General features: G+C 43.5%; 1 protein-coding gene across 3 annotated transcripts in view; it reads left to right on the forward strand.

The window, feature by feature from the left end:
• rsrc1 (arginine/serine-rich coiled-coil 1) overlaps positions 1-24896 on the forward strand; it is a 133500-nt gene that overhangs the window by 18654 nt on the left and 89950 nt on the right. For all 3 annotated transcript variants that reach the window (XM_083985478.1, XM_083985480.1, XM_083985479.1), the window contains exon 4: positions 7709-7924. In XM_083985478.1, coding sequence (XP_083841604.1) covers positions 7709-7924 — 216 coding nt within the window. The remainder of the gene's footprint in view (positions 1-7708; positions 7925-24896) is intronic.

Genomic DNA, 24896 nt, shown 5'->3' on the forward strand with positions numbered 1-24896 from the left:
TGTCCCAGCACAGAAAATCATCGTATCCACTGACCGCGATTGGTTAAGATAGGAGAAGAAAAGAGTTAACATTTGCCTTCAGTACGGGCTACATCTCGTCCCGCGCGCGGACATGCAGACTACGAGAAGTGACAGATTTAATGGAGGGGAGAGCCTTACTTTCCACAGGGTGGAGTGTTTTCTCTTTCTCCTCATTTCTTGATCTCTTTCTGTCTCTCTCTCTCCTCCTCCTTGTTCATTCTTGACAGCAGTTCATGAAAAAAAAAAAAAAGATTTTTTAGAAACTTCTTTATGAGACAAGCCTCTCCTCTGTCATGAGACAACTTTATGTTATTCCACTGAAGAGGAAGGGGGGGGAAACTAATAGTGCTATGTTTTTTACAGGGCGCTATTCCAGTTGTGTCTTGGGTGTTTAATTAAGTGTAGTTTCCCTTTAGTAGTGGAATGTGTGTCTGCTTTTTGTCGGCCCGTTCCTCGGTGCCTTTTACAGTCCACCCACATGGTTTGTCTCAGCGTTTATGATTTTTCTTATACCGGAGTTGTGAGGTTCCTAAATCACTTAAGCACACGGGGCCGAGCGGTCCACATTTAAACAATAAAAGGCTGTTATGCTAAGGGCCCTCAGATCTCCCACCACTTCATAAATACATGCGTATAAAAGGCAGAAAAATACATCTTCCCTGACCAGAGAGAGAGGGAGAGCGAGCGACTGAGAGCACACCTGCTAATTGGAGCCAGCTTGATGTGAAGCACGGCTGTCTGCTCCGTCTTCTCCATAAGTCTCAATCGTTTTTTTTTTTTTTCTTTCTCTTTTCTTTTTCATTCCCCCCTCCTTTTCCGTTATCCTCTCTGTCCTTGACTGCCCAACTTTTAAAAGTCCTTCCTTTCTTCATCTTATCACGTCTTCTCTTTCCTCAGCCCACTCCCTGTCCTTCAACTATTGTCCTCACTCCCACTCCTCCTCCTCCTCCTCCTCCTCCAACTTCTTCTATACCTCCCTGCTCTCCACTCACTTACACGTGAAGGCAATGACAACCAAAACAACTCTCTTCTAACTGGCTGTAACTAATTGTTCCGGGGGGGGTGTGTGATGGATGGATGGATGGATGGATGGATGGAATAATGGATGGATGGATGGGGGAAAAAGTGGGTTTCAATAGCGTGAGTAGCTGTGAGCGAGTTGGCAAGTTAGCACCTAGTCTCAATGTGACCTCCACTTGACCTTGTGTTGTGGGTAAGCGGGGGGGGCGGCCCTCCCTATACCTTCCCCACCCCACCCCGCCCCAACTCCCCCCCAGCTCCAGCTGCTAATGGGTGTCATGTCGAGCTGCGGCTGCACACAAGGTCAAAGGTCGCGGGTGCACACCAGACGGCCAAGTTTAGGATTGCGATGAGGTGGCTGAGTGACACTGGGCATATGCGCCAATGAAGACGCGAGGTAATCAGCACATGCACACACACACACACACACGCACACACACACACGCGCACGTGGATGCATGCACGCACAAAGCACAACGCACGGGAAACCACATCGCGCCGCAAGAAAGTTATCTTTTCCCTCATCGTGGGCTGGCTGTTGTAGGTTCATATAGATCTGAGGGGTCTTTGAAGGCCTTTGAACTCTGCTAAATGGCTTGACCTTGTGGCTCGTGGCTGTAACTGTGTGTGTGTGTGTGTGTGTGTGTGTGTTTGGGTGCGTATTGGGTGTTGGGGGGGGTAGTGAGTGGGTGGCCTGCATGGGGTCTCATTTCTGCTTCTCGGCGTAGCAGGGCATTCGCAGACGTTTGTGTTGACGACGGCTAAATTAAAAGCAAACCGAAGATTATGACAAATCTAAACATTGCTTTTATGAAGCGGAGGGGGGACGAGGGAAAAAAACATTTCTGTGAATATTTCATGCTCGGTCTTTGCTGTGTTAATTGTGCTCACAATCAGCTACTTTGCAGTGATTCCTCGTGTGTTATTTAGTGTGTGTATGTATATTTATGTTTCTATGTGGGCGTGCATGTTGGATGACTGAGTCCCTGTGTGTGTGTGTGTGTGTGTACTGTGAACCGGGGGAACAGATAATGTGGCTGCTTGGAAGGAGAAAGCAGCTTGGGAAATGATTTCAACAGCTCTCATAATTAGAGGAATATCATAAATTAAACTTGTGTCTGCCGTTGCGTTTGAAGAGCACTCAAAAGTAATAAATTCTGGATGGTTAACATATTTGCATTCCATTCAGCAGGCAGCGTCAGGCAGGAACAGCTGTTTTCCACGTCTTTTGGCAGCAGGAAATGCACATTGCTCACTCAAGGTGCTTTTAGACACATTGAAATGGCAGAAAAAAGAAAAGTGACTTTTAACTTGAACATGAAGCTGCTGCTGTGTGCTCTGTCACTGGAAATAACTCGGCAGGGAACAGCGCATTAATGAAGTTCTTCAAATATGGATCTTCTTACTTTCAATGGGCCCCGTTTTCTTTTTTCAATCTGTCTGTTGCTTGGAAAAGTCGACTGGCAAGCTTTTTTGTAGTCCGTGTTTGTGTGTCTCTGTGTGTCTGTGTGTGCGTGTGCGTGTCTTGTTGTAGATACAAAGAATAAATATCAACGATTTGAATCAAATTTTATGTTTTCAAAATGCCTCCTTAGTGGTGACAAAGACACTTTATCAACAACAAGTTGATAAGAAAACCACTGTGATTTTGCATCATATTTTTAGGTCAGTATTTGGTTTTTAAATGGATCAAAATGTGTCTCGACATTTTGTAAACAAAGCATTGTGGTGCTTCAGGCAATTCATATTCTTCACGTGTAACAGAACATGCTTTTTCACACAATCACCATCATTATAATTTTTTTTTTTTTTTTTTTTTTACAGTGAAAGCGGGTAACACTTTATAATAAGTACACACTATTAAACATAAGTTAAGCATTAATAATTACTGAATTCTTTATTTATAACGCATGAATACTCATTAGTATGTAGTTTAACACAGTTAGTACTTATCAATGATGAGTAAAACATTTTTAACTGTTTATAAACTACATACTAATGAGTATTCATGACTCACATCACAAACTCAATATCTGCCAAAATAAATGGTACGGTTCACCATTTAGAAATTTCCCCATTGAGGGATGAATAGTTTTTTTATCCAGCCACCTCTGTCCACTCTATCCAGCATTACACTATTAATGTTGTTTAAAGAGATGTGACATTTAGTTCATTATTGATCATTTTCAAACTTCAGGAACTGCCCCCCCTGTTCACTGACTTTTGTTGTTGCCCGCTCTTTCATGCTTTTAAAAAAAAATGAAATACTAATCAATGATAATGGTATACACCCATGGCCTAACTGGATTAAAGTTGTAGTTGTAAATGATTTTGTTGTCCTTAGAATAATGAAGTGACCAGATTTTAACAGCAAACACTTTATTATTTATATCATGTGGAGGGTTGGGGCGTAGTGGCTCTACACTGATACGTTCACAGCAGTTGAACAGCAGTCAGACAGACTGTAAGATGCACAACATCCTGCTCGCACTATTACCATCATGTATTTTTTATTCCTGCAGCATAAACACAATATCTAGCCAGGAAACGGAGATAGACATTTTGCCCGAACATAATAATACTGAACTGCATGTCCGGGCCCCATGGTAATTTCTCCGTAGCTTTTAGTGGGTTGTCGGTGGGAGCGACCGGTCAGACATGGGGTCACTGTCGCCAGCATCCACTGAAATGCGATAGGGTTAAGGTTACACGGCCATTAATCACCGCTCCGCCACAACGGCCCCTAATGGACAGGGACGCTGCTCGGGGCATCGCCGAGAACATCACTTGTGTTCTTCTCAGCGGTTAACGTCTGTGTCTTTCTGCCTTGGGATAAATACAATATGAACTTCTTCCTATAGAGGGTGGTGGTTGGGGAAATGAAGGAAACAATATGAATGTGTGCCACTGCTGCTCAAAAAGGAGGCAAAGATAGGGTTAAAGAAACAGTGAGGATGATTGGTGTGTGTGTGTGTGTGTGTGTTCTCTGTCCCGGTGCTGGGAAGTATGAATAATGATTTAACTGGGGTCAGATTCCAATGGAGACGTTCACCTGTATCTGACACTAGTGGTATTGCGTAGCCGCCATTAATGTCCAATTTTCAATGAAAACAGAAATAGAATACAGACTGATAAGGGTAACACCATCCAGCTTCACACCCGACCACATAATTACCCCAATGGGCTGTGGTGAGGGATCATATCCTGGCGCGTGCTGGGGGGTCAGCGGCGATAAGCTTCAGCCCAGCTCCCAACATGCAGCATAATTACTCTATTGATAATTCACCAGGAAAATGGTGCCAGCCAATTGCAGGGCTCCGATTTAATGGATTGGACAGTGAAACGAGGGAGGAATGGAGGAAGGAGGCTGTGAGGGGGCAGCGTCCGTGTGTGTGTGTGTGTGTGTGTTGGTGGCGGTGTGTGTATGTGGGGGGCGGAGGGGGGGTTCGTACGTGGGAGCAACCTGCAAGGGCCTTTTATTAGAAATGAAAATATGTTTAGGCCATAGGGGGACCCATTTTCCCTGGAGATAATAAGGCCAATAAAATGTAAAGCAGGGGAAGGGCTTGGCATGGGGTCCAACTGTGGCTGTTTATCTGTGTGTGTCCTGCATTAGCCCATTTATCCCCAGCCTCAAATTAGCTAATCATTCTCCAAGGGGAAGGACTTGGTCAGGAAATTGACATTTAGCAGCATAGGCTCACTCTATTAACTACAGTAAATTTAATTTGCTGCACACCCCAGAAGTGGGCTGTTTTCTTTGCCATCAGAGGGAGAGAGGGAGACAGAGAAAGAGAGAGAGAGGGGGAGAAAGAGGGAGGGAGAGATTGTGTTATTGCATCTGCCGCTTCTGGCCACAATTTGCTTGGCTGTAAATATAAGACTTTGACTTGGAACTCTGCAACTCCGTTGTATTTCCCCCTCATATACTGTTGATTACAAACATACGCAGGCATTGTCAACACATAGTTTCACTCATTCCAAGGTCTGTTTGGGGGCCATTGATGGATCATCTCGCCTGGAGACTCCAACCCCCCAACCGCCCTTAAAAAAGAAAAAAAAAAAGAAAAAGCCAATGTTTTTCTTTCCTTCTTTTCCATTAGCTGTGATTCTCTGACGAGGCTAATCGCGGCTCCAGTAAACACTGTATTAAGCAAGCTAAATCAAATGTCCTGTGACTGATGACTGCTTTCACCTCTGCCTCCGAATCAGATGTTTCATGGTAATTATTTCTGATTATCACTCCAGGGTGGCTGCTTTAGTGTCTGTTCTGCAGAATGCAATGAGACAGGATTTACTGTGGGAAAAAGATACTGAAAGAGCAACCACTGGAGCTGCTTGGATAGCGGTAGTATTACTGAAAGTAGAGGTTCGACAATCAGATGCTTGATGAAGGATTTAAGTCATTTTGAAAGTAAAATGCAAACATTTTAAAATGCATAAGATGAATACCTTTGGTTTTGTTTTGTATTTGTTTAGAAATATAAAATAAAAAAAGACTGATCCATTATTTAATCAAGCAAATAATGTATACCGTAGTTGCATCTCCATTGAAAAGTGAATTTATGTAAATATACAAGTAAAGATATTGGTTATTGTTCAACTTAAGCATATTTAAGAGGTTTATCATCACTCTGGGTTGTTCTTCAGTGTTCAGGGGAAATTGAACTTCAAATAGTGTTTTTTCAAAGAGAGATTCTCTTTTGCAGAGACCTTGAAATAGCACAGCTAACTCTCCGGAGACGGGGATCGCCCCGGCCTAATTGATTGCAACAGTTGTCAGAGTGTTGTCTGTTAGGATGGTGACAGGCGTCTGAAGAAAATGATTAGTTTTCTGTCGGGAGAGAGACAGCTCTGGATGTCCCAAACTGCAAACTAATAAAGGGGGGAAAGCAATAAAGCTCATGGACAGCAGGTTTGACTGTTTTTATAGACAAATCAATAAAATGATAGATGATGGAAAATAACGGCATCTTAGCTGCTGATTTCTACTGGGGGTTCAAATCATGATCCCACACACCCACACACACATATGTGGATGTACACACAAGATGCAGACTCACACTTGAGCAGAATATGTGGAAGCGTTAATAGAAGCCTGTGCCGTGTCACATAAATAAGTGGTCATATTTTGGTAATTTCTTTCTTTTCCCTTATGGCACCATATTAAGCTGTGAGTTACACTTTCAATTCTCTATATCTGCTGTTTTTTAAAATGATGTGTGTCCAACTGTGTGTGTGTTTGTGTTTGTTTATGCTTGTGTGTCATAACTAAGAGAGTAAATCTCAGACTGTAAATCTTTTTGAGACCAGAGGGCCAGTGTCAGGATCAATACTGAGGACAGGCCTTCCTCTAAGCCGAGCTCTAATTGGCTTCATCACTACAGCGCGTGTGTATGTGTGTGTCATATAACTGTATTCTTATTGCAATCCTATGAAGGATGAATTTATCCACTCGAGGAAAATTAGATCTGAGTGACCTATTGTGAGTTTTGCTTATTGTTTCTATGTGTCAACGTGAAGCCACTGTCTTATTAAGCTGATCTCGCATTGTGTTTCAAAAAAGGTTTTGATTCTAGTTCTACCCATAAACTCTGCTTTCTAAATGTTTTTATATGTCATAAAATGTAATTTACACATTTAAAAATTCAAAAAATGTAGATGTTTTCTCTTTATGGAGCACTTTTTCCTCAGTATAATGAGCTGGTTCTTTTGCATTGTGACTATTTTAGAGTCATACAGAGAGAAATCCATCAAAGAAGAGACAGTTTTTCTTAACTAGCAATGAATTGAATCACTAGTCTACTTGAGTCCATCTTCAAGCTGTGTTTCCCTCAGCGACAACTAGATTCATTGCTCCTTCTATTCACATATATGCGCATCTGTGCACATGCATGCAGCTACAGTGGCAAGAAAAGAACACTTTGGAGTTTCCTAGTTTTCTGCATTAATTGCTTCCCAAAAAAAAGGAAGAATGGTCCAAAATTCCCCCTGAGTGTTGTACAGGTCTGATCAGCAGCTACCGGAAACGCTTGGTTTAGGTTATTGCTGCCAAAGGATGTTCAACCAGTTATTAAATCCAAGGGTACACTTACTTTTTCTACCTGCACTGTGAATGTTTAATGCATATGTTCAATAAAGACATGGAATATTATAATGGTTTGTGTGGTATTAGGTTAAGCACATTGTGTTTGTCTACACTTGCGACTTAGATGTAGATCGGATCACATTTTATGACCAATTAATGCAGAAAACTAAGAAATTCCAAAGGATTCAGGTACTTTTTCTTGCCACATGGAGCAGTCTCAGCCAGATTTCATGTGACCAAAAGACATTCTGCGAAATATTTAATTTATAATTTAATTTATTGGTTTATTTGACAGGGACAGTGCAACACTGATCAACAGAATTTAAAAGAAACTGCAAGTGAGCCAGAGTTAGCCAGTAAGGCAAATTTTCATCCATTGTCCCTGGCCAGATGTTACAGGCAACCTAAGAAATATAGATGATCTTCAACTGTAGGAGAAAAGGAAGAAAAGGAGAAAGTAAACACAGCAGAACATATTTAACTTTGCTCATTTGTGGAATAAAAAAAACACATAATCTCATCTTCTTATTGGTTAATAAGCTCTAATTGTAACTTTGTGCTACACTTCCTGTCTTTCAGTTCTCATTCCCGCCACCGTCGGTCTCGCAGCAGAAGCGGCAGCCGCACCCGGCGAGGCAGCCACAGTCGCCGGCGGAGCCACAGCAGAGAGCGGGACCGGAGTCGGCGCAAGGGCGTCGACCGGGAGAAGGAGAGAGACAAAGAGCGGGACAGGGGAAGGGCCGGAGACAAGGACAGAGAGAAGGACAAGAGTAAAGACAAGGCAGACAAAAGAGGGTAAGTGAGGAAGCGCACACGCACAGACACAAACAAGCGTTGGGTCGGCCCAGCTCAATCTAAAAAAGAATATTTTCGCTCGGTATAACACAAGCTTAAGTGTGGATCTCAGTCTTGGCTCCTCCATCCATCCATCCATCACCGCATCCTTCCATCCATCAATCTATCAGCCCCTCTCTCCTTCTTTTTCCCCCTGCAATCAACCACCGCGCTGCACTGGACCCTGTAATGTGATATAATTCCCTCCTGCAAGAGGAGACGTCATGTTGATATAAGAATAGATGGTAGGTGGGAGTGCTGCATAGGTTTCAGTTTTTAGACGACGTGTTGGTGGCCGGATGACATCTGATGTCTTTAACGCCGCTTCTCTCCCTCTGGACCCGGCGACAATAAGTCTAGAAACGTAAACAAGATCATCTGCATCTCCAGTGTCACCGCTGCTCATGGTTGGGAAAAAAAAAAAAAAAAAAAAGCAATAAATGAGAACTCCTTATTAAGGTGAGAAAAGTTTGCAAATGCCATCTTCACTTGCAAGCGTGTGTTGTCTAAAGGCTGTAATACACACAAGGAGCAGGTTTGGTGTGGTGTATCTTCTACCACTCCAGTTCTCCTAACTTCCTTAGCGGCCTCTCTTGGCCCCATCCACAATAGCACCGTCAATCCCTCCCCAATGCTTTGGTGCTCTAATGTGATTGGAGGCCACTGTAAATGTGACTGGTATACCCAGTTGTTGTCTTGTCATATTGAATGGCACAGATGTGTGTATCAAGCTATGGATCCCATGAGCGATGAAGGGACCAGCTGCTCCGCTACACATCTATTTAAGAGACTTTGGTCCCACAAGGTAAAACTGTATCTAAAGTCAAAGCGTAGGCTGCGTCGGCCCAAGTTATTCAACAGATAACTTTATAATAAAGCGCACAGATGAAAGAGCGCATGTTGTATTGATCGAGTTGTGACTTTTTAAATCCAGGTAGTGAGGATCTGAGGATGATCTTAAACAGAGTAATACCGCAATAAAGTTTTGACCGTACATAAACTTGTCAGGGAGACAACTGTAAATGCATAGCTTAAAAAAAAAACTAAAATGGCTCAAAGGGTTTTTCTCAAAACAGAAATATGAAGTAATAGCCAAATGGCAATTTATGATTTTGTGACTGTTTGATCTGACCGAGAAGGATCTTCATCCCTCAGATGTATTTGTGATGAAACATTGCAATCAGATGATGAAAGTCAACTCAAAAACACAGCGTATCTAAAGAGCATTTAAAAAAGAAGAAACCTTTGCTTGTACCTCACCGTTGAACTGTCACAGACCTTGACTAGCTCATTTTTTCCCGAAGACCAAAACCACACTGAAATAAGCCTTAAGCATTTTCATTTTAGTCAAGACACGGATTCTACACAATGTGTAAATGTCACTATTTTTAAAAATGACTCTTAATTTTGACACGTTAATAAAAAAAAAAGCCTCACTTTCCATATGCAGCCTGGTTCTGAATTCTCATGGATGCTCTATTGGTCATCACCAATAGAAACCTCAGGACTCAAGGTTTCTCTTTGTGAGCAGAACACACGGTAGATGTGCTTTTAAAGGAAAAGTGCTCCATTTATTTGAAGCTATTACATATTGCCTTTCTTAGATCCGTATCAGGAAAACAAATAAAGCTAACAGTGAAATGTAAGGCCAGCAGACTATATCTATTTTCTTATTAAGGCTTCAATATCCTTCAGCATTGATAGGAATCTCTTCTTTTATCTCTGACCCCCGCTTTAGCTTGTCTGTGTGCAGGTGTGTGCGCGCGCTCATGTACGTAGTAAGTTTGTTGATTTGTGTGTGTGTGTATGCATTTCCACCTGTTTGCAGCATTATTATATTGCAAACCATCTATCCGTCTATCTGGACCTCCAAATTACTCAAACCTCTGCAGGTATGATGTTGGAATAATTTGGACTAAAGCGCGTGAAGCCGAATCGCCGCAGTTTATATGCACTGTTTCTATAAAGTCTGCGGAGATAATTCCTGCTTTGGTTTTTTTAACATCTGGCTATTAAAGGCTGTTATACGCTTGTTGTTTCTGAAATTCATAACGCATCAGATAGAGAAAGGAATGCAGTGGGTGGATTGTTCAGAAATGTAAACTTGTTTTTTGGTTCTTTGCATTTTTAACATGAAATTTACATTTACTGGAACAGCATTAGATCATCACTAAAAATACACTGCTCTCCAGTAAGTAAGGATCAAAGTAATGTAATTATTCCATTAAGAAAAACTAAACGAAACACTAAACTGCAATTTGTGGCATTTCACTTTGAATTGATGTGCAGATTGTGACATGATAAATTGCCGCCACCACACTTTTGAGCGAAATGACTAAAAGCCGGTCTGTTTATGGACTTTTTGCATTTGGTCGTCACTGTCCCAGAGCCGCCCGACGCCTGACACGCACGCTCCCGTTCCTCCCCAGATGCTGCCACGGGAGTTTAGCAGCCTGACAAGTTGTGCTTTAGTAGAAGAAAGGCAGAAAACAGTGAGATGTTTCAGGAATATGTAAAACAAGGCTTTCTGCAGTATATCCTGTCTATGACAAGCCACTTCTTTCCCCCTCCGTCTTTCCCATTCTTCTTCTTCGTCTTCTGCGCTTAATGGTGATGGGGTGAGAGGAGGAGGAGGAGGAGGAGGAGGAAGTGGGGTCTTTTACGGAAGCCCCTGATCCTCGCTGCTTTTCACACAAACACATACACGTACACACGCTGTGACACTGCAACCTCATTTACATCCAGGTTCTTGCCGGGTGGTGGGAGAGGAGCGGAGAGGAGCGGAGCGGCGCGCTGTCGACGGCGGGGTGGGGTGGGGTGGAGGAGAGGCTGAGGAGCTTTATAGTGTCTGTCAGGATGAAAGAGGGGCCCCCTCAGAGCGGCACCCTGACACTGACTCCGCGTGTGTGTGGTGTTGTCGTCATTAAACATTTAACACTCCTCTAGTATGACAGCAGGCAACTTGGTGCTCCAGCGGCATGTTTTCATGCAAAATTTATTGAAAAAGACGAGCTGTTGTTAAGAGATCTTGTCGCCTTTCACCCGTGGCAAAGGGTAAGTGGGTGATTGTGGGGTTCTTTGTGTGTGTGTGTGTGTGTGTGTGTGTGTGTGACTGTGTGTGACTGTGTGTTTACCCAGACTAGTGTACAGGGTCAGCAGGTCAGCTTTTCTCTGTGTAATCCTCTGGCTTTGTATTTACAGAGAGCATATAAGAGCTCCACAGTTGTTTGTGTTTCTCTCTTCATTGACACATGTCCTGAACGAGCAGACTTACAGGGCCGTAGCCAAGGTTTAGAAGTTAGTGAGGTCCAGATTTTGAAATAGTACTTCATAGTAGGCTGTACACAATCCTACAGTGAGGTAGTTTTTCTATGGCAGGCTTCTAGTAGGTTAAGTATAACGAAAATGGTCTTTTGAGAGGTAGAGGTGGACTGTACGGCCTCTAGAAACCCTTTGTCACTGAGAAAATCCATGCCAAAATGACACCTATGAACAAAAGTACACTACCCAAGCTGTACACTACATACAAAGTCATTATCTATAATAATAAAAAAAAACATACAGAGGGACCTGTTGGCAATTACTGACGACGGTGCCCTCAAACATATTTTGTGTTTGTGTACTTGAGGTTAGATTAGATTAGATTAGATAAACTATCTTGTCCCCAAAAAGTGGAAATTTGTCTTGGGCAAAAGTGCGCATAGAGCCGTATAGCAACAATACAATAAGTACAGTAACAGACATACAAGCAATAGACGTCGTACAGTGACAGACATACGGGCATAGACACACAGACAAAGCAGCATTGCACAGCATCAAAACCATAGCAGTCGGCATTATCAGTTCTAAAAGAAAGGTGTGAAGTAAAAAAGGACAGAAGCTTGGCTCTTCTCGTTCTGTAGTCTGTTCAGTCAGTCAGTCAATTGTCCTCCCTCTGCTCCTTTCTCTGTGTTGGCCCACTGAAATTACATAAACTTAGACTTTTTGTTATAGACCCCATCCATTTAAAAGAAAAAATGTAAATAACTTGAATTACCTTTTTATATATAAGTATATCTTCAGTGTATATACGTTCACACAGAAAAGCGAAATGAAGATGAACATTTCTTTATTCCTGACTGAAATAAAATATAGATTGTTTCTTCACCACCTGAACCTCTTGTAACTTTCTAGTTTCATAAAACAGCCTCGTGCATAATGTTGACGTGACCTTGGGGAGCATGACGGCACTGACTTGATGAGCGTTAATTAAAGCAGATATCAGCTTCACGGCCGTTTCGGCTAATGCTGCGTTCAAGGCAGGCTTTTGAAACCGTAAGTTACAGCTTCAAGTCACAACTACGACTTGGTAGCGTTCCAGGTAACCCGTAGCTCGTGTTTTTACCATCCTGTTGTCTGTGAAAGTTCCCTATAACGGCCACTCGTAACTTCCGACCCGTGAACTCGTACCAGATCGAACTGGTATGACTTCACAGGAAGGAAAAACACAAAGTACGAGTTTCTTTGAACGCACCATGAGTTAGAAGCCCCCGCCCTTGTCAGGCATCAATTGGTCCTCGTGCTACGTCACCACATTCACGCGCATCCCTTGGCTGCACACACAGCCCTTCATGCCGTTCTCTCTCCTCATTGGATAACACTTGTATCCCACAAGGAAAATTTTCTCCTCGGGTTACAGCAGAGCAGAGTGACGGAGAGACTCGTGTTTAGGCTGAAATACTTCATGTAAGTGATTGCTGACGGAAAATAGGACTATTTAGGACTTATATTAACAAAAACATTCCACTGATATCTGCTTTAAGCTTTCACATCATGCATGATCAGCCAGTCACTTTCAACCCGTTGTGTCACAGCTAAAGCTGCCAACGTTAACGTCACTTAGCAAGAACTTTACTTTTTTTCATAAATTTAACCTACAGTCACTGGGCTGCTCGGTCCTCACTAAAACAACAACAATAAAGCTGCCACTCACTCACCAGCTTGCAGTATTGTTGTGTTGTCCTGTCACCTGAATTCAAGTTTTCTGCCGATACATCAGATAACTTCCTGTGTCGTTTCAAAATAAAAGCTGCCCGGTGTTTTAATATGTTGCTATTGAGGCTTCTTCTCTTTTTATCTTTCTGACATTTTTCCGGAGGTCCAGGTCTACGTCCGTTCAGGACCAAGTTTAATATACTAGTGGACTTTTCAACCTTTTTTAGTCTGATGTTCTCCCACAGCCCAATCCATTGTGTTCAAATACTCCTTCATCAACACTCCCTCTCATGCTCTAAATGGGTTTGTTTGAATTTATATTAACCTCAACTTTATTAAACATTTAAAATTGTATTAAACTTGGACATTTGCAGCATTTTTTGATACAAAATAATCTGGGAACTATTGTTTTACTCTTATAGTAGCTGGTTGGAGATTTTTGGTTATATTTTGACTTCTCTGCATCCAGTTTTATGAGTGTAAAACTGAGACAAACCAGCAGTTAACTGGCTATTGTGACGTTAAATATGATAAACGTCAGCAAAACAGCAGTTTGTAATCCTAGTATGAATATATCCCTGCTTAACATGGATATGTTGAACCAAATCATGTATATTTTTAATAACCTTCCCATGTGCCCTCCAGGATTTACCATGGGCAAAATGCAAAGAAGCACTCAGAGACAATTATAGTCCTGTGCATTAATGAAGACACATGGACGAAACCCAGCTTTGATTCCCAACCTGCATACAAGAGAAGCCGATAGTCTCCATCTTTGTGTTCTCTCCTATTTCCCTGAAACAGAGCGGGAGAAACAATGGGTTGTGTTATCAAGTGCTCATCTGCCCCCAGGCAGACAACTGACAGAAGTATAATTTGGATGTAACATCGTTCTTCACCTGATGTTCCGACCCAATTCCCACCTGTAATTAATGAGCAGAAACATAGGATCTACAGTCAACAGATGGCTCTTTCTCCACAGAAAGTGACGGGATTTTAAAATATCTTTAATTACAAGTCGGTGTTTTAAAAGGTTTTGGCATCATTAATTGCTGCAGGCTTTTAATCAGACTTGGAGGGATTTAGTCCAGGTAAGAATGAGGTGCAGCCAGGGCACCTTTTTGTCTTTTTGGTTCACTCATAATGTTAATGCACACATTAAAACGTGCAGTATGAATACTCTCACAGTTTTCCCCTCTCCATGTCCGTCACCCTCCTCCTTCGTCAAAGAACTCGCCTGCGTTTGAGAGAAGCCTTCACCCTTTTCCTTTGGGCTACGTCGACCTCTTTGTAACCAATCACCGAGGTAGTGGGCCGGCTGCCGTACTCCACATCCTCAATCAGAGAGGTCTTTCCAATTAGGCTGAACTCCTTGTCTGTGCTAGGTCACGGGGAGGAGTGTTGGTCCATCTGACTCAATTTGGTGTCATTGGAGTGGGAAATGGGCCGAGGCTGGGCAGCGGAGGCGCGGGGGAGCAGAGCGGAGACCTCTCACGGCAGCGGAGAGCCGTCTTTCCCCTGCGCATGTAAAACCGAAGTCGGTATAATGAGCTTAGGGTTAAAAAAAAGAAAAATGAATTGACTGCCTACCTTTCATTAAAACCTCTTTTGATGTCTTTGTCTATTGAAGAATCATTGAGGAGTTTTTTTTTCTCAGCTACAGCGATTCAACGGCATCCATTGTTCACACTTTCACGAAGGGGTGGAGCTCTTCATGTAACAGTACTTTTTTTTCGACATGTTTACGCGAAGAGCCACACAATCCCCGCCAACCTGCCCATTTCCATCTTTTTCTGTGAACGTGATTGTTTAGTAATTCTTCTCATTACTTGTGTTTTCCCCTGACCGGCCTAACAATGCCCAGCCTCACCACAGGGGTCCCGGCAGGACCCGCAGGCCTCGGCTCGGCTAGCTGCGCTCCATCGCTCAGCTTTAACCTCTAGAAGCCTCGACGCTGTGAGGCAGAGAAAAAATAAAACAAGGCCCCAGACACAAACACATACAAACACACACACACACACACACACACACACACACATTCGCACTCACTGCTGTTGATTTTCTCTCCCTCCTTGCCTCACTCTGAGGAAATGATTGTCTGCTTCTTTGCCTCTGTTGAACATCTATCAGCTCATTAGTGTTGGTAATACACAGAGAAAGTAAAGTGTGTTTGTGTGTGTGCTTGCGCGTATGTAGCCCCTGCCTGCGGCGTCCTCTCAGCCCTTTTGGGAGTGTGTGTATGGGTGGTGTGGATGGGACCACTAGCTGCTGGACTGTGTGTGTGTGTGTGTGTGTGTATGTGTGTGTGTGTGTTTGTCTGCACTCTTGCAGGACTCTAGGCTGTGTCTGGCTCTGGGAGCGGGTCTGGGGAGGTAAGAGAGACTTCAAACAGCGTCCTCGGAAGGTTAGGATACACTCACATTGACTTAAATCAATGAGCTGTAAGTGTGTGTTTTATTTGTGTGTGCGTCAAGGGGGAGGGGGGGTGGGGAGGGGGGGTGTGGGGGGCGCAGTGGCCAGGAGCAAGAAAGAGACACTGGTGGAGCCGGAGAGTTAGGTTTGCGTGCGTGCGTGCGTGTGTGTCTCTGTAGTCCGGGTGGGGGGCTGGGCGGTTGGTTGAAGGGTGGGTGAAATCGGAGTGATGCCTACATGCAAAGGGGTGGACAGTTGCACGCACACACACACATGCACACACACACGCACACACACACACGGTCCCAGTGGACAGACACATGCACACACAGAGCAGTGCAGCTGTAGTGTTTCTTGGCCCATGGCTGTATGTAGTCATTAGCTGCTTTTTTTCCCCATGCAGATAATGAGCATAGATTGGATAGAAAGCAGCCTGGCCGTATAAACTCCATCTTCACGAGATGGACGCACACGCACGCACACACTCGCACACGCACGCACGCACACACACACACACTGTTCAGAACTATACAGTGATGCAGGATAAACCTGCCCTGGTCTGAATGGGTTAATATCCGTCATCCGGCCTGGCCTCCTCCATCACCCTACTCAAGACCTATGTTGAAAACAAGAAAGAGTGGGTTTCTAATAAAACTATAATTATTTATTACAAAAGTTGCATTAGAATTATTATGGGATTGCTGTAATCTGGAAGAATGCTTATGCAACCTCTCGCCCCAGACCACACGTTTCGCTTCCATGCTTATTACTGACCAGTGTGAGTGACTTCTACAGTAGTAGCTCTTAAGGGCAAGATTTACTGCTAAGGACCTAAACAAGTATCTTTATGTGGGTCATCCTAAGCCAACGTGCTGTGTAGAAGATGGATATGGTCTATGGACATTATAATTAGAGTTTTACCAAGGGGATAAAAGTTTTTTTTTTTTTTTTTTTCCTGGTTGCAAGACATGCAGAAATAACAAAGAACTAGATGAAAAGGCCACCTCCCTTGGTCATTGACAGTATCTTAATTAAACCCTGAATGATGAAAGGCTCACTCGAGAACAGGAAATCCAGGCAAGTGTCGAAACAGTGGCAAAATCTGACACACAGTTCAGCACATAATTCAAGGTTTGTTAGAGATTAAACAACATTTGCAGGCAGCAAGTGATGTCAGTCCAGTAAGGGATTAGCCTTATTCCACTTGGATCAAGGAGAGTGTAACAAAATGGTTAGTAAAGCATGTGTTGGACAAGGGTGTTAGAAGGAAACTTAAAAATTATATTCAGGAGTAATTTGTATCCCTGACGTTTGAGGAGTTCCCCTTTAGGCACTCTTTCAACTATGTAAACATACTCTAATATTTTTGTTCAAAGTTAAAACAAAAAGAGAAAGAAATCTGGAAATGGGCTGAAAGCTTTACTTCCTCATTGAGAAATGCAGGTCCACCACTGCTTGTGCCAGGTTTCCCAGTGAGAGACAGGCCCACAGGTTAAAGCCTCGGTTTTGACCCTGACTCAGATCATAGGAGTGTGTTGTGAGTGTGACTGACATAGTTGACTGTGGCAGGCGCCTCAAACAGTTAGCACAGTTAGCATCTTTTATACGTTTCATTTTATTTTATGTGGTTTGTCAGGTTGGAGGAGGCAGGGGCTGGTGGCTGTGGTAATGCAAACTCTTTCTCTCTTCACTGACAAGGCTTCGGGGACCCGTGAGAGAGCATCGCTTAGGAAGATGATAGCAGACGAGTTTGTTTTGACCAAAATCAGTGAGTGACAGCTCAGCTCAGATCAGAATGATGAGCACAGTTAGCATCACTTATTTATGTGGTTTGTTAGCTTGTTACTGTCAGTGGCTGACATAGTGAGGATGTAAACCCTCACTTTTGCCGGCCCCGACGATGGGGTAGGTTCCTTCGGCACACAATACATGAAAACATGGTTGTCTGAGACTGAATGTGACCTTGACATTCACCACGCTATGAGATAATAACAGAACGTTACGAGACAGAGTTGTTTTCAAGGCAAATGCAGAGACTGCTTGCTGAAAAACTCCGCGGTTTTGCATGAATTTACCTCTAAAACAACTCCGTCTCATAACGTTCCATTATTATCTCATAGCGTGGTGAATGTGCAGGTCACAACTTCCACAAGAGCGTTTTGGAGTTGTTGGATTGTGTATTTGATGAGTTTGATGAGAAAACCAAGAAATCCCATTAGCCTCTGTAGCGTAGCTCTGAGCAGCTCGCGGCTCTGCTCCACCGTTCTAAAAATAGCTTGCACCGACAATTAAAGGTAACGAACCTACTGCTAAGACTATAGGGATTATGGCAATGGGCCGATTTGCCAGAATGTTGAACTATCTCTTTAAATCATGGTACAATATTATTGCGATCCTAAATATTTTGTGATATCCTGAGTGTCACAATAACATATTGTGATATAGGCCTGCGCAATATCAGCAAAATGTCCGACATGCGATGACACTGTTCAAAACTGCAATGATGATATGACTCGCGATGAAGAGGCAAATATTCAGGTGTGCACATTAACCATCCACTTCCTTTGTCTTTCTGAAAACCACTCAATAAGCCGTATTATAAGTCGACTAAACGCGATAAGTTGTGACAGTACAAAATATGACGATCTTTCACTTTTATTTATTCAGGGAAGGTCATGGACAGGTATGAGGTGAGTGTGAAGGCATGGCGCCTGTTGATAAAATGTACTCATTGCATTCGACCTTTTTCGTTGTGTTTTGCCGTGCATGTTGATATGGCGATGACAATGAAAATTTGATTAATCCGTCAGCCCTATTGTGATGCATTGCAATTTTTGCAACCACAAACGTTGCAAAACCTTGTCAATGTCTATTTTATCTAAAGTTCTCAGCCTGTTTATGTCACTTCACATCATTTTATTCTGGCAAAATAAGCCGAGAGACTGACCACCACCTGCCAAAATAAGTACTCTGTTATTCTAGTGCCAAAAAGTTAAATTCATATTTGCAATTTACATGATAAAAGATCGATACGTGGTGTTTGTGAATTGATTGCAACACAAAATATTGCGATGCTATGTTATATTGATTTGTTTTTTCCCCTTTTACCCTTAATGGACTAACCAGGCTGAAAACTAGATTTTCATAGAAGGGAGTATTTAACAAGTTGAGAGAGGCTGAAATAGCTTTTCTTTTGTCTTGATAGTCAGTTACTGTACAAAATGTTGTTTTTGTGAGAATGACCTTTGTCTCTGTTCTGTGTGCATGTGTGAGTGTAGAGAGAGAGAGAGAGAGAAAGAGAGAGAGAAATCTGGCCACTTTTAATCACAGGAGAGACACCTCGAGTGAGCGATAGAGAGCTGTGACAATCCACTTAGTGCGCTCTGTAATCTGTTTAACCATTTAGTGAGTTGTTAAAGGAGTATGCAAACACTTGCTCACATAAGAAGAAAATACACACACACACACACACACACTATACACTGCCGACTTCAGTGGTGCACAGGACAGTCTGCCTCCTGAAGCGGATAGTGATTCGGTTGTGTTGCGTTTGTCTGTGTGTGTTGATGTGTTAGAGAGCCGCTGTAGGCACTGAGAGAAGCCAGGCCTGGAGCGTGATGACAGAGACTGGACCCGGCCAAATAGAAGATCCCCCCAATCCAATTACCCTGTTCCTCTCTTTTATTCTCTCCTCTCCTCTCCTCTCCTCTCCTCCTCTCTCCTCTTCTCACCTCTTTTTACGGCCCTGTCTTAGCAGGAGCTACTGATGGCAGTTCTGGCTGCAGTTGAAGTGGCTGGCTGCTCTACTTTATGGATCAGAAGAGGATGCAGGAAGGATTATAAGCAGCAGGTTATGAGCAGCAAACATGACAGGCCAGCTCCGATTTAGGAGGGTTATGTAAATGTGCTTGTCGACAAAATATGTTTTTCTGCTCTCAGTATTTTCCTCTCTCTGGCTGGAAAGAGCCGGGGTAGTTTGGTTTGGAGGAAGCAGAGTGGTGTTGAAGGCAGTGAGGGGAGGTAAAAGAGAAGATTGTTATGGAGAATGATGTGTAAAAGAGACACACCATTAATGTTTAATTTTCTCCAGACTCCAGTGCTTATTCATCTGCACCAGGGGCAAGGAAAGGTGTTGACTGAAGTCTTTATGAGAGAGGCTGAGAGTGAGAATACATTATAGAGAAAGAGATGTTCTTTTTAGTTGGAGACAGCAGACAAAGTAACACGGGGAGGAGACGGACGGACGGACGGACAGACAGAATAGCAGAGGAGAGTTCTCAGTTTGCAGAGAGAGAGAGAGAGAGAGCCTTTCGTCATACACGTTGACCTCAGCTGCTCCGAGGCAGAAACGCAGCGCTGCAGGTTTTGCCTAATGGCATTGATCATTACAAGAATACCTCCTTCAGACCAGGGAAGCGCCGATCCTTCCACACGTGCAGTTAAGTACCATGACTCAGCGGTGGAAGTAAATACGGCCTTAGAGGAGCGTGTAATAACGGTTCTCCATGGAGGTCTCGGATCGCCGCCCATTTTCACTGTATTTTCTGAAACAATAGAGTTGTGAGTGCAGTTACCAATCACACGCCTGTGTTTGCTGGATTGTGACGACCTAGGCAGGCACTTTGTTTGATACACGGAGAAGCCACAAGAAAGCTATGAAGCTATGAAGCCTCCTCCTCTCCTCTCCTCTCCTCTCCTCTCCTCTCCTCTCCTCTCCTCTCCTCTCCTCTCCTCTCCTCTCCTACCCATTTAGCCTGACACTTTTTTCAGCTGAAGTTTAGATCTCTGGGCCGATGTTTAATTCATTTGTACTAATGTCTCGCTCACTCTTGCTCTCCTTCACTCTCATGTGCTCTGTCTTGCTCTCTCGCCAGCCTAGTCCCTGCGGTTCTCTAATAGAGTTATTTTACCTCGTGTCTCACTCATTCTCCCTGGCACACACTCTCACACACTCTCACACACACGTTCACACAGCTGACTTCTTTTCTGCTGTCCACTTTTGCCAGCAGGGCATAGGCAGTCTTGTTGTTGGAAGATAAGTCAGCTCCACTTGGAGTTGAGGTGGTGTGGTCAAAGTCTCAGAATAAGATTAAAAAAAAAAGAGGACATTTTTAGGACATTGAGTTATCATACCACAGCAGCATATGTTAAAAAATAATCAAGCAAAGAGCTGAGCCGACCCAACTCCTCATATTTGTAAAACAGAAAAGTTATCTTTTAAATAATGTATTGCTTGGAATCGTTACAATCATTTCAGATCACATTTTGCAGAAGGTTAATGAATGATGATATGATATTATATTTAAAGGTACGATATGTAAGAATGTGGCCAAAATTGTTGCTGCAGTCAAATTCAAAACACAGCAGCGCATTGTCCCCCCTCCCCTACCCACCAGACTCCAGGTTGCCAGACAGCGACGCGCTAACCTCCGCTCTGCTCACTCAGTCAGTCTCAAAGCAGAGTAAAAAGCTAAATATTCATCAACAACCTCACTGTTTTATTGCTCTGACTCACAGTAACTACGAGCGGAGTTCACGTCACTCAGGTGATCTGCAAGTTATTGTTACATTCACCGCTCCGACGCTGTGTGTGCAGCGCTGACACACACACACACACACGCACAGACACGCACACACAGACACACACACTGTAACCCCGCATCTACCGGAGCCGTAGTGCGTGTTAATCACGCCGTAGATGAGCCAACATATGAGACGTCTTACCGCAGAATAAACGACGCGAGCCGCTCCGGTTCTCCTCCACTTTCTGACGTCGGATCATAAAACATGAGGACCGGAGACAGGCGACCTGGCCGGGACAGACTCCTCTCATGAACCGCTCCACACGTTCACCATCACTTCATTTACCATCGGCTCCATTTCGCCACATTTCCTCCCTCTTTTCTAACTTTCACTTTGTAATTCTTCCCTTTAGCTTTAGCGTTAGCAGCAGCTCAAACTAACTAGGCTACATGCTCACAACAGCAAGCTGTGTAGCCTATTAAACGACAGAGCGACAAGCCGCTTCTACCGTGTGATATCAAGCAAATATGACCAATAACCGATAATAGAACACTTTTTTTTTTTTCATGATCTCGTTTTATCTCCCAGCCGTATTTGCAGCTCAGTGGAAGCTAACTGGCAACCCGGAGGCTGAAATGCCACAGACGCTGTGACAGGGAGAGAGCGCTGGGTGGCGACACAAGCCAACCATAGAAATTCAAAACATAAACATGATTTGCGGTCCGCAAAAAATTTTTTTTAATGCAAATATCTTGGCTGTAGGATTGTTGTTGGTGAGTTCAGTATGTTATATGAACATTATTCCTGAGTCTCTGTTACATATTAGGACGATTTTACAGCCAGTTGCTTTAGATTTCTTACATACTGTACCTTTAAGAAATGGTTTAACATTTTCTTCAGCGTATTTTAGCATTGAGCAGGTAAAAGCTCAGACACATTGAGTCAAAATCTGGGGGGGCAGAGACGTGAGCTGCTCAGTCAACACAATGGAGGTGAATGGTACAGCAAAACTCATCAAATACACAATCCAACAACTCCAAAACACTCTGGTGGAGAAGTTGTTGTGACCTGCACATTCACCACGCTATGAGATAATCATTACGACACATGAAGCAAATACTCAGAACTACTTGCGCTTTTAAAATCACTCCGCCCAGCAGCCGTGTCTGGAATGTAGTTCCGGCTACGCATTTACCTTGAAAACAACTCTGTCTTGTAATGTTACATGATTATTTCATAGCGTGGTGAATGTGCAGGTCACAACTTCTCCACCAGAGTGTTTTGGAGTTGTTGGATTGTGTATTTGATGAGTTTTGCGAGACAGGGGACCTGTACCGTTCACCTCCATTGTGTTCGCTGAGCAGCTCACGTCTCTGCCCCGCAGATCTCAAAACAACATGCACCGATAATTAAAGGTAATGAATCTACCGCTATGACTATAAGGATTATGGCACTATAGGCGAATTTGCCAAAATGTTGAACTATCCCTTTCATGCTTTACACTTCGACATTTTTTCACTCTTTCCCTGCAGTATCTTTCTGTCATTCACTCTTTCTGTTGTCTATTTTTCCCTCTTATGTACCCATGCTTCTCTCTCTGTTTCTGCTGCGTTCTATGCCCAGATCTGACGGCATGGAAACTATGTACAGTTGTGTATACATATTTGGGCACTGCTCTTTAATCAGCAGAGTGATATAATTCACCTCTTTTTCTCCATGTACCGACCGTACACACTCATCCACACGGAGCGGTTGAAATCTGTCAGTGCTGAGCTCTGTGTGGAAAATGTTTTTAAGGGGGGGAAAAGAAACAGTCTCTCAGTGAATGAAAAGAAGCACAAATCATCTTGTTAAATTTCAAACACATATTAATCAGGATGACTAATGCTGTTGGAGCCGGTGTTATGGCACGCATGCTTTTTTGCAGGTATACATAAGATACAATTACTGTGCATTTAAGAGGAGACACTTCTACAGTATGTGGTCACACTGCATGTTGGCATCTCTGATGTATAGACTGTGTTTCTCTACAAAACTCCTTTTGTTCTTTAAAGCAGAAGTAAGTGGTCCGGTCGTTTTCGCTAATGCTGCGTCCAGGCAGGCTTTTGAAATCGTAAATTACAGCTTCAAGTCACAACTTACGACTTTGTAGCGTTCCAGGCAACCCACTCGTGTTTTTCCGACCTGTTTTACCGGTGAAAGTCACTATAACGGCCACTCGTAACTTCCGACCGGTGAACTCGTACCAGATCGAACTGGTACCACTTCACGGTCGGAAAAATACGAGTTTCCTTGAGCGCACCATAACAGTCCTCGTCGCTACGTCACCACATTCACGGCGTCCCTTGGCTGCACACACAGCCCTGCATGCCGTTCTCTCTCCTCATTGGATAAAAACTGTAGGATACGATAAATGTTTTCTCCTCGGCTCAGAGCAGAGCAGAGGGACTGAGAGACCCGTGTTTCAGTCCAAACACTCTATGTAAGTGATTGCTGTCGGAAGATATAACTATTTAAGACTTATATTAACACAAATATATCACTCACTTCTGCTTTAAGTGAAAATAATCTAAAACATTCAAAAGTTAGATTTAGATCTGCTTATATGATGAGAGAAGTAGTTAAACAAACAGTTCTTAGTGCTTCTGACACCCAACCCTATCGTTGTGGACTTCATGGCATCAGATCCATGTCTTGTCTTCAGTGTTGACCACTCTGTTCCAGCCACCTGTGTGCACTTGTTATTCTTTACTTTATTTGCTTGTTTTTTTTTTTTTTTTTTAGTGTGAGTCTTGGGTTAACTTGTCTTTGTACCAGCTTTCCTTGAAGTCGACAGACGTGCAGACACACACACACACACACACACACAAGCGCACAAGCACACATACAGTCCTGATATCTCTCCCCGTAGGCCAGACTGCAGAGCGCTCGGGGCCACGTTGTTTTGTCTTCTGACGGACAGACAGACAGAGAGAAAGAAGAGAGACTTACCCCGGCCAGTGATTACGCCAGTTTGACACCACAGACATGGAGGTGGTGGTGGTGGAGGGGGGGGGGATAGAGGGTGGTGGTGGTGGGGTTCGGCGCATGAAGAGAAGTGAAAAAGGCACTGTAGAAAACGGTGTGTCGATGATATGAATAACAATGTACGCGGTGTGTCTCCCCCCGGACCCCGATAACCTGCACACCAGAGCCCGCTCCCTGTGACAGGCCGGCCTTTGTGGCCACTTTATCCCGCCTGTACACTTGTAACGGGAGCCGGGATAATCGCACCTAATCTAATTAAGGCTAAAGAGGGCCATGACTGAGGCTGGCCAGGAGCAGACTGGGCACACACACACACACACACACACACACACACACACACACACACACAGAGGCAAACACAGCTCGGCAGCAAAAATCCTGTTTGCATCAGAAAAATAAGGTTGTCATATTGATTATGCAAATGAGGGCCTAACGGGGGCTAACTGCCTCTCGGCCAGCCGGCTACAGCTGACACAGGCTGCAGAGAGGGATACAGAGAGGAAGAAAGGATTAGCACAGGTTTAGCTCTCTCTCATTTTGCTTATACCACTTTTAGATTCAGCACAGCTTTGTGCTCGCTGCTGTTTTCTCACTCGGTGAGGCCGTGGCGAGGGACGTTTTTGAAGAAAGAAGACTTTTAGTGTTCACATAGCTGGCTGAAGTCAAAGTCCCCTAAAACGCCCTTTGTAACAAATTAAATAGCTTTAAAAAGTCCTCACAAGTTTCAAAGTGTCATTTTCATCAGCTGTTTAAAAAAACAGGCATATGGACAAGACAAAAAGATTCATATGTCATGAACAAATAAGTCAGAGAAGCGAAAGAAGAACTGATAAATAAGCATTTCTGTGTACTTTTCTCACGCCACAATCAATCCATCCTTCTGTTCATTTTCTTTTTTTCAGCAACTTTGAGCTCTAAAAAGTTCAGAGTCCTAAAATCTACGTAGACCTCATCAGTTCCTAAAATTAAAGGCATAATGTTAAAGGAGCGTGATGAA

This window comes from Trachurus trachurus (assembly GCF_905171665.1).
Source record: "Trachurus trachurus genome assembly, chromosome: 13".
In the NCBI taxonomy this organism is placed as follows: Eukaryota; Metazoa; Chordata; class Actinopteri; order Carangiformes; family Carangidae; genus Trachurus; species Trachurus trachurus.